This window comes from Protopterus annectens, chromosome 9.part0, assembly GCF_019279795.1.
Source record: "Protopterus annectens isolate FY-2018-M chromosome 9.part0, PAN1.0, whole genome shotgun sequence".
Lineage (NCBI taxonomy): Eukaryota > Metazoa > Chordata > Ceratodontiformes > Protopteridae > Protopterus > Protopterus annectens.
In genome coordinates this window covers 1,805,767,523-1,805,781,707 of record NC_056743.1, presented here as the reverse complement: position 1 = coordinate 1,805,781,707, position 14,185 = coordinate 1,805,767,523, and the positions used below count along the sequence as shown (strand labels likewise).

Genomic DNA, 14,185 nt, shown 5'->3' with positions numbered 1-14,185 from the left:
CGCTCCATGTGATGTTCCTAGGTCGGTGCCGACATCTGCTCAGACCCCATCGGCGCCGTCCACGGGGATCGGGATTCTTCAGTCTGGCCCGAGGGGGGACACCTCGGGACACTTTCGGTTCCTAGTCTCCCGCTCGGTGCCTCAGCTCGTGGAACCCCGGCTCCTGTCATGATCTCGGAGGCCGACCGGTCCTTGGATTTGGGAGAGCCGGCCTTTGAGGCCATGCGGAGTGCGCTGGCCAGATCTTCAGCCACATCATGCGGGTCAGTCATTCTGTCCCCTACCACTCTGGTGAGAGCCTCTGATCACCACCTATCTGTAGACAGCGGAGCCCAAAGGCCTAGGGATACCCCCACAAGTGGTCCCCAAGTTTCTAAGGGCCCCTCAGAGTTTTTGCCTGAGGAGCTTCCTAGAAAGAAAACGTGCAAGAGGAAGCACATAGACTCCCAGGATGTGTCTCTCACCTCAGATACTGAGAGGAATCGGAGGGGTCCCCCAGGTCATCCTCTGACGATGTTTCTTTCTCTGACATCCTGGAGATATTGAAACAAAGAGGTGACTGGCCGTCCAAAGCCTCCTCCGAGGAGGAATCAGTCTTCCTGAAGGCCTTTGGTGCTCAGCCCTCCACCTCCTGGGTGTCCCCACCCTTCGAGCTCCTGGATGTAATTTGTCAAAGGGTGTGGGAGAACCCTGATTCTGTGGAACCCGTACCCAGGAGACCCAATAAATTTCTGTCTGCTCCCCCAGATAAGTCCAGAGGAGTCCCTGTGGATGCCATGGTGGTGGCGGCGGCCACTCAGAAGGAATTAGCTGAGACTTCTTCCTCCGTCCATCCTCCTAACAAGGAGTCTAGGGCCATGGACCTGTATGGGAAGCGTACCCTCTCATCGGCAACCTTTACCTTACGGTCACTGAACTACCTGTCTCATTTTACTTGGCTCCAGAGAGATCTCCTCAAGGAGTTAGGAGATACTCTCGCGGGTAACGTTCTGAGGCGGTGGCCCAGACAGTTAAAACCCAGGTCTCTTCCCTCAGTTCCATCATTAACTCCTCCATGCTGCTCATTTCATATGCAGCCGAGGGAGTGAGTAGGGCAGCAAGCTCAGGAGTCACCCTTAGGAGGCAAGCCTGGATGAGCCTTTGTCATTTCAGAGGCCTTCAAGTCTTCTTTCACTGACGTCCCATTTGATGGTTCTTTGTTCGGAACCAAGGTGAAAGACACCCTCACCAGGTGCGAGCAAGATGGAAAGATTGTCTGCTGTAGGGGTCCGTTTTTCCCTTCCCTCTAGGCCTTGCCCAAAGGGGTGGGAAGATGTGGTTCAAAAATTCACAGAGGTTTTTTCCCGGTGCACAGGGTGAGCCCCCCTCCAGAGGCAGAGGAGGGGGAGGTTATTGAGGGAGATGCCACCCTAGAGGCAGAGGGGGCCCCCGCAATTCGGGAGACCGCGATTCCTTTTGCGGCTCTCCCTACCGTTGTTCCTGATGGGATACCCGACTGTGCTTTTCCGGAGCCAGTCGGTGGTCGAATATACTTATACCCGGAAGCCTGGCAAAGCATCACCCAGGACCGATGGGTATTACGAATAATTTCTGGAGGATATGTCATCCCCTTTTCGTCAAATCCCCCTCCAGTCAGAAAAATCCTGGACGTTCCACCCAGTCAAAGGGATCACGCAGCTTCAGAGGTTTCAAAGCTGCTAGGAAAAGGAGTCATCCAGCATGTCCCATCAGACCAGATCGGATTAGGGACTTACTCAAGATACTTTTTGGTGCCAAAAAGAACAGGGGACCTGAGACCCATATTAGATTTCAGCCAACTGAACAACTATGTACAAAAGTCCAAGTTCCGTATGGTCACACTACAGTCAATTCTCCCATTGTTGGGAAAAGAAGTATGGATGTGCTCCATCGACCTCAAGGATGCTTACTATCATATAAAAATGGACAGGGCATCCAGGAGTCACCTACACTTCCGGCTGGGAGCCAGTCATTTTCAGTTTCGAGCCCTTCCCTTTGGTCTCACCACAGCCCCCGGGTGTTCACCAAGTGTATGGCGATGGTGACAGCTCACTTGAGACGTCAAGGATTCCAAGTGTTTCCGTATCTGGACGACTGGCTCCTCACCGCCCCCACCAGGTATCTACTAATCCAAACCAGGGACGCTGCCATCACTCCCTGTCAACAGTTAGGCATAACACTGACGTGGGAAAAATCTGCCTTGTTGCCCTCACAGCGTGTCATTTTTGTAGGTGCAGAGCTAGACACTGTTCAAATGCTAGCCTTTCTTCAGCAGGAAAGAATCAGAGTCTTACAGCAACAGGTGCACGCCCTGCTACCCCTGAGAAAAGTGAAGGCAAGATGGGTTCTCCAACTGCTGAGGACTATGGCAGCAACAATTGTTAGTCCCTCTAGCGAGATTGCACATGAGGCTCCTTCAATGGCTCCTCTCTGCTCATTGGTCTCTCCAGAAACTTCCACTTTCCCACCCTATTTTGCTCACGGACAGATGCAAACAGGATCTCAGTTGGTGGCTTTGCACCAACAATCTGGACAGGGGAAAACCCTTCGATCCACCACCCCCGGTTGCCACAGTGACCACGGACGCCTCCCAGATGGGGTGGGGGGGGTGTTATCTCGGCAGGACAGTCCAAGGCACGTAGCAAGATCACGAGATACATCTGCATATCAATGTCCTAGAGATGAGAGCGGTGCTACTTGCGTTGCAGGCACTTCAGAGCTTTCTAATTCTCGGGACCATCACAGTACACTCAGACAATATGTCAGTGGTGTGGTATCTGAACAAGCAGGGAGGAACCAGATCATACCCCCTGTGCAGAGAGGCCATGCGAGTGTGGCAGTGGGCAGTATCTTCCCAATGGTTTCTGGTGGCAACTCACATTCCAGGGAAGTCCAACGTGATAGCAGACAGGCTAAGCAGAGCTATTCTGATGCCTTGAGTGGTCCCTGAATCGTCCAGTTGCAGAACGAATCTTCAGCAAATGGGGTCAGCCTTGCTGCGACCTTTTTGCCAGCCCCTTTAATGCCAAATGCAGCAGCTACTTCACGCTGATCCCCCCACAGGGGGAGTCGCCCAGGGATGCTCTAGTCCACGATTGGCCCTCCGGTCTGCTTTATGCTTTCCCCTCCGTTTCCCTTGCTATCAAAGGTGATTCAGAAAGTGCTATCCTTGGGAAGCAGAATGATTCTAATTGCCCCACACTGGCCTCGTCAAGTCTGGTTCTCCTTTCTCCATCCCTACATTGTGGACACACCTTGGACTCTGGACCCACAACTAGACTTACTGGCACACATGTCGGGACAGTTCCACCCCTCTCTGCGTACCCTCCAGTTGACAGCCTGGCTACTCCACTTCCGTCATTAGTTGGGCTTCATCATTTTTCACCCGAGGTAGTTCATATTTTATCTTCCTGTCATAATCCCTCTACTAGGAAGATTTATTTCAGCAAATGGAAGAGGTTTTCTATTTGGGCTCCTACCCAAGGAATTAACCCTTACACAGCTCAGATTGCCTCCGTCTTGGAGTTTTTGTCTATGCTTTTCCGGCAGGGCTCAGCATCCGCTACCATTAAAGTTCAATTGGCAGCCATTTCTAATTTTCATGTTGCTAATGAGCCTAGTCTGATGGCTCACAGACTCTGCAAGGCTTTCCTGAAAGGCACTCTGTTACTCCGTCCTCCTGTCTCAGAACTGATCATGCCCTGGGATCTAAATTTTGTTCTGCAAGCCCTTACTTCTCCACCCTTTGAGCCTGCAGCTACCTGTGACTTAAAATTCTTGTCCTGGAAAACTGCCTTTTTAATAGCCTTCACATCAGCCAGACTCATTTCAGAAATTCAAGCTCTTTCTATCAAACCTCCATACTTGATCTTTCATAAGGACAGGGTTTCTCTTAGGCCAAACCCTTCTTTTCTTCCTAAAGTGGCGTCCATTTCTAATCTTAATCAATCTATTGAGTTGCCAGTGTTTTTTCCCCATTTTTCAAACAAGGCAGAATTTAAATTTCATCAATTGAATGTACACAGACAGTTACGTTTCTATCTGAACAGAACCAAAGATCTCCGAAAATCTGATCAGCTGTTTGTCTCCTTTTTGGAAAACAGAATTTGGACACCTGTCTCCAAAATCACCCTATCCAGATGGATATCAAATTGCATCTCTTTCACTTATTCCTCAGGGGGTAAAGACCTGCCATTTCCAGTCAAGGCTCACTCTACTCGGGCTGTATCCACTTCTACAGCTTATCAGGCCAGATTGTCTATGGATGAGATTTGTGCTGCAGCTACCTGGGCATCTCCTCACACCTTTGTTAATCATTACAAGCTGGACGTGGTATCTAGGGGCAGGTCTTCCTTTGGTTCCACAGTACTCAGGAGTATCTTCCTTTGAGCCTCCCAGGATGTAGGTGCTGGGGACGCTGTCCCACGGGTAAGAATGTAGGCGAGATTGGACTACATAACATCAAGAAGTTATGTACTCACCATAACGTTCAATGTATGTAGTCCATCTCGCCTCACATTCTTACTTACCCTCCCACCTTCCCCCTTCCTGGAGGATCTGGAGGTTAGGTCTGGTTTTTAGAGCTCCCTTCACCTTTAGTTTATTCCTCTTTACTTGGATGTTATGCATGGGGTATGAGTGTGGTGTTCGCAGCAAAGTAGATATGGAGATATGGAGCAGTGCAGTATGGGATACCTTCTTAGCCCAGCCAATAGAAGACTTTGAGCTAGAAAAGTTTGGCCGAGTCGGAGCCGATAAGAATGTGAGGCTAGATGGACTACATACATCGAACGTTATGGTGAGTACATAACTTCTTGTTTTTTGACAAAAGAGGTGGAGATGGTTGAGAGATTAAATTGGGGGTGAGAGGTTTGTTGTGTGCAGTTAAGTTGAGGAGAGCAATTGTTGAGTGATAGGGTGGGGTTGAGGGGTGCACTTGGGTTGAGGGGGGATGGTGAGGATGTAGAGCTGTTTGGGAGTGAAAGGGAGAAAGTCACTGTAATTTTAGCTATAGTGTCTATGAAATAAGAATTGGAGGCTGGCTATTTGTTTAGGTTCCATGTCGGGATGTGGGCAGGTTTAGTACCAGGTGTAGTTCTTGTCTTGTGAAATTGCTAATAGAAATTGCTGTCTGTGGTTATTGTTTGTTTCAGTCACACTACAGAAGGCTCTAGTTTTATAGCCAAGGGAAGGGAAAGAATGCTGCTGCATATCATACTGCATACTGACAGCTGTGAATTGTCAGAATAAATACCTTTATGACCACAGTTGGTGTAAAATAAAGGATCTGTAGGTACTTTGCTATGCGTGTTTTACTTGTCAGAGAAACTTTCAAATGTAAGCACAGTGATACAAAAGCAAGGGAGACAGATTCCTAAAAAGCAGAACTGTGGAGTCGCATCCAGTCTCCCACATTATGTGTACAGAGGAAACTGCCTAAGGCAGAAAGGCTACGTGGATGGGGACTACTGAGTCGTGCTTTAATGTGTGGAAATATGGGGATCATTCTGTAAGAAGAAAAATAACACTGGGAGGAAAAAATGTGTTTATTGCATAGTTGCCCTCTGAAGGCTGGGATGAATCAGTGTGTAGACAGTAGGCTTAGTAAAATGATTTTCTGTGCCAAAATCAGTACCTTGGAAACCAAATAACAGCTGTGTCAGGTTCTTAGCAGAACTGTCTGCCATTCTGTGCAGCCTCTGACAGCTGTAGAGAAAGACTTAGTTTACATATAGGCTGTAGGAACTACAGTGTGGTTCAGAAGTACCAGTAGAAGAATTTGTCACTGAATAGAGTTTGAGATGATTTTGTAGTAGTGTCACCGAATAGCATTGGCACACCCATTTTGGGGGAGAGGATACACTGCTTACAATGCAGCTTTCTAGTTAGATGTATACTGTTGTCCAACACTGACTACTCAAGATATTTATCATTCATATATCCTGGTGGGTTCTGGATGTTTGCTCAAATGAACAAACGATCGGAACCCAAACGGCCAGGCATACTTCTGCGAAAGTGCTTTTCACCGAAGAAGCACTTTCGTGTGAGTATGCCTGTTGCCGAGGCTGTACTACGGTGCGGGTAAGGGAAGTATCCCTTTTCTCCACTGCAGTGCGGTCTTGGAGGGAGAATATTAAAGTAGGGGGATGTGCAGGGGCCCTGCTAAAATGTTAATGTAGTGTTTTTGGAGTTTTTTTTGTAACACGCTTTAATGAAAGCGCTTTTTCAATAAAAGCGCTTTCGTTAGTGTATTTGCTTATTATGGATTCAGACGTTTGCTCATTCGAGCAAACGTCCCAGATCCATCCTGATGCAGTTTAGGTTTCATGGCTTCCTGCTCACTAAAAGCACAGAACACAGGATTTATAAATCCTGAAAATGTCCTTCCCGAGGAAGTGATGGTTACAGATTCAAAGCTGTGGTAAATTTCAGGAGTGTTTGAGAATAGTAAAAACAAATAAAACAATTATGAGGTGGAGAGAGAAGTAGAGGGGTTGAGTAATGAGGGGGGGGGCAGGGACTGTGCTATCTATTAGATAGGATTATCAGCATCCCAGAGGAACCGAGTGATACTTGTATGCTAACAGATTGTATTTGTATATTTTGCAGTTCCATCGTGGATGTATATAGTTAGAATTGGGGGGTGGGGTTCCTATAGTCTTTCATGTTTTGATGCGAGAAGCAGTGTGGGTGTAGTTGGGATGAAGGGTAGGGAAAGGAGAACAAGCAGATTTTTTTCCTTTTAGCAGGAATAAGTAATGATTTTAAAGTGGAATTAAAAATGTGGACCCTGTTGGAAACAAGATTCATAATTTAGCTAAACTTCAAGCACTAGCCTTTCTTGTATTAGTTTTGGTTAGTTTTCTTGGTTTAAATGCTTTAATGAGCTTGCACCAAGTTTCCTTGTTAAAAATATCAACACATCCTTGTCTTTAGGACCTGAATAACCAGGAAGATGAAGATCCAATGAATAAACTGAAGGGACAGAAGATAGTGTTGTGTCGTATTTGTAAAGGCGATCACTGGACAACACGATGTCCCTACAAAGACACCTTGGGTCCCATGCAGAAAGAATTGGCAGAGCAGTTGGGACTGTCCACAGGAGAGAAAGAAAAAACTACAGGTTTGTGTACACTTGTGTGTTATATACACTTGTGTGTTGTACTCCCCCATGTGCTATGGAGTGTGCTAAGTTGTCAAAGATGCAAGATAAAAACGTCATTTGCAGTTAAGGGGTGCAACAACATCTTCATGCCTAGGTATCCACTGCATAGGTTATAAGCCTGGGAGTGTTTTGGTCATATTTCAGTGCTTTAACTTTGGCTTGAGTGTTAAGCAAATGAAGTTGTGTAAAATTTAACTTTGAAGTAACTGTTAAAGGGCATTTGCTCTGTTGCATTGATGCTTTGCACTTTTATACATAACTAATGAGCTGTTGGATTTAATTTCCCTCCTCATTGGTCCAATTATGTACTAGTCACCTGATCCTTTATGGAGTCAAGATTGTCTGTGCATGTGTGTTATTCTTGACTTTTTTAACTTCATCATATGCGGTTCAGTGCTCAGACAGTGCATGTTATATCTTGAGAATTACATTTATGTCTGAGAATGTCTGTTCCCAAAGTCATTTTAAAATGGAGCTTTATAACCACACTGTCGCTCTGTTTTCATTTTTGATTGCTGTGTCCTTATCTCTTGGCTTTGTGGCACTGTAGCTGTAATTTGTCCATTTCTGCAGAACCAGAACCAGCGGCAGCACCTCAGAGTAAAACAGGGAAGTATGTTCCCCCTAGTTTGCGTGATGGAGCAACCCGCAGGGGAGAGTCCATGCAGCCAAACCGCAGGGGTGAGTAATTAGTCTGTTAAGAAGAGTAAGAAAATAAATTTTGTAAAATGATCCAAAATGGCATTGCTTCAAGTCCTTAATGACAAACACTGCAGGCAGCTCGTTAGTTTTTTTTTTGGGACCGGGGAATAGCACTGACAAAAAGGACTTAATTTGGGTTTAGTCTGGGTGAAAATGAGTTAAAGAACTTTTCCAAAAACATTCAACAAGTAGATGGCTGTGGTTATAAGACTATCTTGAATATGCTACATACTGTGTGGAATTTATTTATGCCATGTGAGACAAAGGCCATTATGGTGGTGGGTGCCCTATGCAAAGTTGGAGAAATATATTAACAGTATACCGAAATATAACCATAGAGGTCATATGATATGACACTTAAGCAAAGTACTATTGATACGGTAAGGTTAAATATATGTTGAATTCAGTCATCTGTTTAATCTGAAAGTAATTTGGTTGAAAATTCCACCTCACTGGTGCATATGGACCAAGGCCTAATAGAGTTGACCAGTGTCCCAGGCACTGTAAGAGACCATAAGAGGGTGGGAGTGAATGTCCAAAGCTGGTTGCCATCCTTGAGGGTGGCTGGGATGCTGTGGTGTTGGCAGCTTTTAGAGAGGGATGTGTGTGGCCTGTGCATGGTGTGAGCCATGGATGTGAACTTGGCTCGGCTGTGCTGCTTTGCTTGGTAGCTTTCCTCTTGCATACAAGCTCATAGGTGCTTTGCTGCTGTTCTGTGAGGAATGCAAGAAGCCTAACCTAATATTCCCATGGTAGATTTTAACCATCATAGTTTGTGTACGAGTAACCCAGATATGACCCGAACAGGGATATTTTGTGACTTGATGTTTCCCCTGTCTGAGGAACAGGGATGCTAAATGATGGGATTCATAGGTTCATAAGTGTTTATTAGGCTAACAACCACAAGGGCCTTTTTAAGCCTAGCCATGCATCCCAAATCTGACAGGTTTTGGGACTGGGAAATGAACCATTTACAGGTTACCTAGTTGCATTAGAGACATAGGTGCCAAACCAGGGATGAATTTCCAGTTTCCCATCCAGTTGTCCAAGTTGCACTTTAATTGGGATAGGGAGGAACTGTGGTAGTCTCTGGGATATATACTATCTCTCCAGCAGGTCCTATTTATATCACAGGCAAGGTTTAAGTCTTTTTAGAATGGATAATTCTGGTACTGTTTGTTTTGTGGATATGCGGGAGGTCCATCAGAGTAAGGTCTGACAATGCCCTGTATGTCTGGAAAAGCCTGCAGGAGACAATACAGGGATTGGGCCTTGAGGCGGTCTGCATAGGACATATTACTTAAGCCCTGTATTCTTTTAGCGAGGAACCTCTGTGGACATTCCAGTTGTTGGATATGCCTGGTTAGGTACATACCAAAGGGGGCATTGTACTCAATGATCGGTCTGATGAATGCCGAATACAGTGGAACAATGACTTCCTTGGACTTGGATGCCATACCTTTGTTTATATGTTGCGCAACATAGAATGATTTCCTCACCACTGTACATACGTGATGATCAAAGGCTCGATAACTACAGTGCAATGGAAAAGTATTTGCCCCTTCCTGCCATGCTTAAATGTTTCAGATCATCCAACAAATATAAATTTTAGACAAAGATAACCCAAGTAAACACAAAATGCAGTTTTTAAGTGATTATTTTATTAAGGAAGAAAACTATACAAACCTATATGGCCCTATGTGAAAAGGTAATTGCCCCCCTAAACCTAATAACTGGTTGTGCCACCCTTAGCAGCAACAACTGCAATCAAGTGTTTGCGATAACTGGCATTGAGTCTTTCACGTCGCTGTTCAGGAATTTTGGCCCACTCTTTGCAGAATTGTTTTAATTCAGCCATATTGGAGGGTTTCCGAGCATGAACCACATTTTTAAGGTCATGCCACAGCATCTCAATTGGATTAAAGTCCAGACTTTAACTAGGCCACTCCAAAACCTTCATTTTGTTTTTTTTTTTTAAGCCATTCAGAGACTTGTTGGTGTGTTTTGGATCATTGTCCTCCTGCAGAACCCAAGTGTGCGTCAGCTTGAGGTCACGAACTAATGGCCAGACATTCTCCTTCAAGATTTTTTGGTAGAGAGCAGAATTCATAGTTCCATCAATCACACCAAGTCATCCAGGTCCAGAAGCAGCAAAGCGTCCCTAGACCATCACACTTACCACCACCATGTTTGACAGTTGGCATAAGTGAGGCCTGCAGTTCTCTAGATGTTCTGGGTTCTTTTGTGACCTCTTGGATGAGTCGTCGCTGCGCTCTTGGGGTAATTTTTGTAGGCTGGACACTCCTGGGAAGGTTCACCACCGTTCTATTTTTCTCCATTTGTGGATAATGGCTCTCACTGTGGTTTGCTGGAGTCCCAAAGCTTTAGAAATGGCTTTGTAACCTTTTCCATACTGATGAATGTCAATTACTTTGTTTCTCATCTGTTCCGGAATTTCTTTAGATCGCGGCATGTCTTCTGTTTTGGGATCTTTTGGCCTGCGTAACTTTGTCTGGCAGGTTCTGTTTAAGTGATCTCTTGATTCAACAGGTCTGGCAGTAATCAGGACTGGGTGTGGCTAGTGAAATTGAACCCAGCTTTCCCAAAAATGTGATTTAACCACAGTTAGTTCATGATTTAACAAGGGGAGCAATTAATTTTTCACAAAGGACCATGTAGGTTTGGATAGTTTTTTTTTTCTTTAATAAATAAAATGATCACTTAAAAACTGCATTTTGTGTTTACTTGGGTTATGTTTGTCTAATATTTAAATTTGTTTGATTATGTGAAACATTTTAAGTGTGACAAACATGCAAAGAAATAAGAAATCGGGAAGGGGGCAAATACTTTTTCATTACACTGTGTGTACCCAAGTCCCTGACTACTGGATCAACTCTAAGGGGTGTGTTGTCAATGTGATGGTTATCAGAGATGAATAGCTTCCCAATAGATACTGTTATGCCTTTCATAGGTTGGTACTAGGCTGTCGGCCCTAGGGCCTATACAAGCCTAGCCATAACAATTCCCTGGATAGTTCCTCCCACAAGATTTACTTCCCTGGACCGCCAGGGCGACTGATGTGATCCCAGGGTGAATTAATTTTCTATCTCCCATCCAATCTTCAAGGTTCTTTTTGAAGAGGGCCAAGGAGGCGCTCTGCTTGACATGTATGGGCAGTGTATTCCAGAGTATGGGGAGTCACTGGGTCAGGAACCTATCCCTCCAGCATGTTTTGTTCATTGTGATGACAAGGTTTAGATCCCTGGAGCTTGTGGCTGTGAGGGATTGGGATTTCTTTAAGTGGAGCGTGTCCAACAGCTCAGGGTTTGACATGGCCTTGTATGTTAAGTAGAGATCGCTTCTGAGAAGACGATATGCCACAGAGTGTAGCTGGAGGTTTTTTTTTTTTAAACTGTCAGCATGGGGCATCTGCTTTAGGCCTGTGATTCTTTTAGTGAGGTATTTCTGCAGCCTTTCTAACTGTTACAGATGTCTTGTGAGGTACATACCAAATGGAACAATGTACTCTAATGGGTCTAATGAGGGATGAGTACAGTGGGACAATGACCTCCATTTTTCTGGATGAAAAGCCCTTGTTGATGAGGTGTGCCACATAGAAGGTTTTTCTGACTGTTGTGGCAATGTGGTTATCAAAGGCGAGACCATTGTCCACACAGAAGGTTTTCCTGACTGTTGTGGCAATGTGGTTATCAAAGGCGAGACCACTGTCCACCTGTGTCCCTAAGTCTCTCATCACACTTTCGGTGTTTAGTGAACTGCCACCTATGTGGTAATTCATGGGTACATGTTTTTTCCCAAAGGGGATAACTATACATTTCTTGGCATTAAGCTTGAGCCCATGGCTCTGGCACCAAATATCTGTTTCTGTAAGGCCCTTTTGTAGAATATCTACATCATTTGGGGATTCCACTAATTAATACACCAACTCCAAAACTGCACTTCAGCAAGGAAAACTAAATTTCCCATTTCACACTGTATGCTTATCTCCATTTTAACAGTTCAAAGTTTCAAAATTTTGATCTTATGGTCTCGACTGCAAGAAATTCTAGGTTTTGAAACTTTGAGCTTTAAAAGTAGACCATACATACATATACATTATATTACACACATTGCATAGGGCAATATTGCTGTTTTAAATCGAAGGGTAATGAAAAGCTGCTCTGTGTAATTATTTCTTTTTCATCAGAACTTGTATGACAGTCTACTACAGAAAGTTCTTAACTGGCAGGTGATACATTACTGGGGCAGGGCAAAAGACAGTATTGTTATAATGTACTTCCTGGGCAAGGCTGTAGTGGTCAGAGGCACTGTGTGGTATTCAATGCCTTGGAGTGTTCATGTAAACCATGATGGTTACGGGTGGAATATGAAGGCATGGCCAGTCTACGGTATGTGTTTTGAATGTATTACTTGGCTCACACCTTGCACGTTTGCTGGCACTTCCAGATACCTGACAGTAAACAGCCTAGATAGCACTATGTGCAACTTTGGTTGTAGACAAAATATATCATTCTTTTTTTAAAAAATTCTCAGTGTAGAGATAAATGTATAAAAAAATAAATAAAATAGATAAAATGTATAAGAAAAAAGAAAAAAAAAATCAAATGTATAAAATGTTGACACTCCTCATACATAAAGAGTGAACATAAATGTTCCGGTAAATCAAACTTGGAAGATAATAGCCAAGGGTCAGCAGCAGGCCCAAGACATGCTTGACACTTTCCCCTTAGTTATTTGCTTAACATTAGAGCCACTGACAAAGAAAAAAGGGACTCTAGGACACAACTGGTATGGTAATCAAGAAGAGTTGCCTTTATTCGCAGATATTACTCTGTACTTGTATTGTCTTTTTTTGTTTTAACAAATTTTTTCAGGATAAGTTAGTGAAGATAAAACAAAGGCTATAGACAAATTATGTACACACACACACACACACTTTTCAGCAATACCATATTTATGGGAATATGATAAGATGAAGTACTTAAGAGATGGGATTCAAAAGGCTTCTGTTTTGGAAGATAAAGATATGTGGGAAACAGCTCAACGAGACAATACTGAAACTGAAAGCTCTTGTATATGGATATGGATAGCCATCCCAATGGAACGGGCCTCCATTTCAGTAGGTTTAAGGTAACACAGAAAACCCAGCCAAGCTAGAGCTTTCACTAACAGTTTTTACTGAATGGTCTGTCTCTGAGACTTATTTACCCTTTAGTTTAGATATTAATCAGGATATTTTGCAAGCACCTTCATGTTTAAAGGCATCAGCTGGATTTAAAGACCCTATGTTTCTAAAGGGTAGCCTAACAATCCAGTTATGCTTAGTTGATTAGGTCAATAACAAAATGCTGAAACATGCATGTTCGCAGCTGTTGCTGTTGGGGTATAGCTTTATTGGGCTGAACTTAACCATAAAGACTTGAAGTAAAAAGTCATGGACATTCAGAAACTACTTAGCTGAAACACTTGATGTCCTTTTCATTTGCATATATCCGACGGGTCAATTACAGGAGATTTAAGGGACAGACACACATTCTCTCCAGATTTCTGATGCATCTAACATACATCATACCCTCGTTTCTAGTTCAGCTCATATTTAAAGCAATGCCTCAGGCTATCACATCTATTATCTTCATTTTTACTCTTGTAATTTCTCATCGATATATATATGTATATATATATATATATATATATATATATATATATATATATACACACACACCCCCCACATATACATTTTATATATATATATATATATATATATATATATATATATATATATATATATATATATATATAAAATACACATACACACAAAAAACACACCATATATATATATATATATATATATATATATATATATATATATATATATATACACATACATACACACACATACACACACACTATATATATATATATATATATATATATATATATATATATATACATACACACACACACTATATATATATATATATATATATATATATATATATATATATATATGTATATATATATATACACACACTATGTATACACACACATAATACACACACACTATATATATATATATATATATATATATATATATATATATATATATATATATATATATATATATATATATATATATATATATATATATATATGTATATAACACACACATCGATATGTACACACAGGGTCTATATTAGATAAACAAATGTTTATCTTACCGAGCTCTAACATGAGCGAAAATCCCAGAACCCAAAACCGGAATTGAGAGATCGCAGTACA

At 42.9% G+C, this 14,185-nt stretch overlaps 1 protein-coding gene across 1 annotated transcript in view; it reads left to right on the top strand.

The window, feature by feature from the left end:
- EIF3G (eukaryotic translation initiation factor 3 subunit G) overlaps positions 1-14,185 on the top strand; it is a 195,129-nt gene that overhangs the window by 124,134 nt on the left and 56,810 nt on the right. The window contains exons 2-3 of the mRNA XM_044084675.1: positions 6,955-7,141; positions 7,757-7,864. Coding sequence (XP_043940610.1) covers positions 6,985-7,141; positions 7,757-7,864 — 265 coding nt within the window. The 5' untranslated portion in view covers positions 6,955-6,984. The remainder of the gene's footprint in view (positions 1-6,954; positions 7,142-7,756; positions 7,865-14,185) is intronic.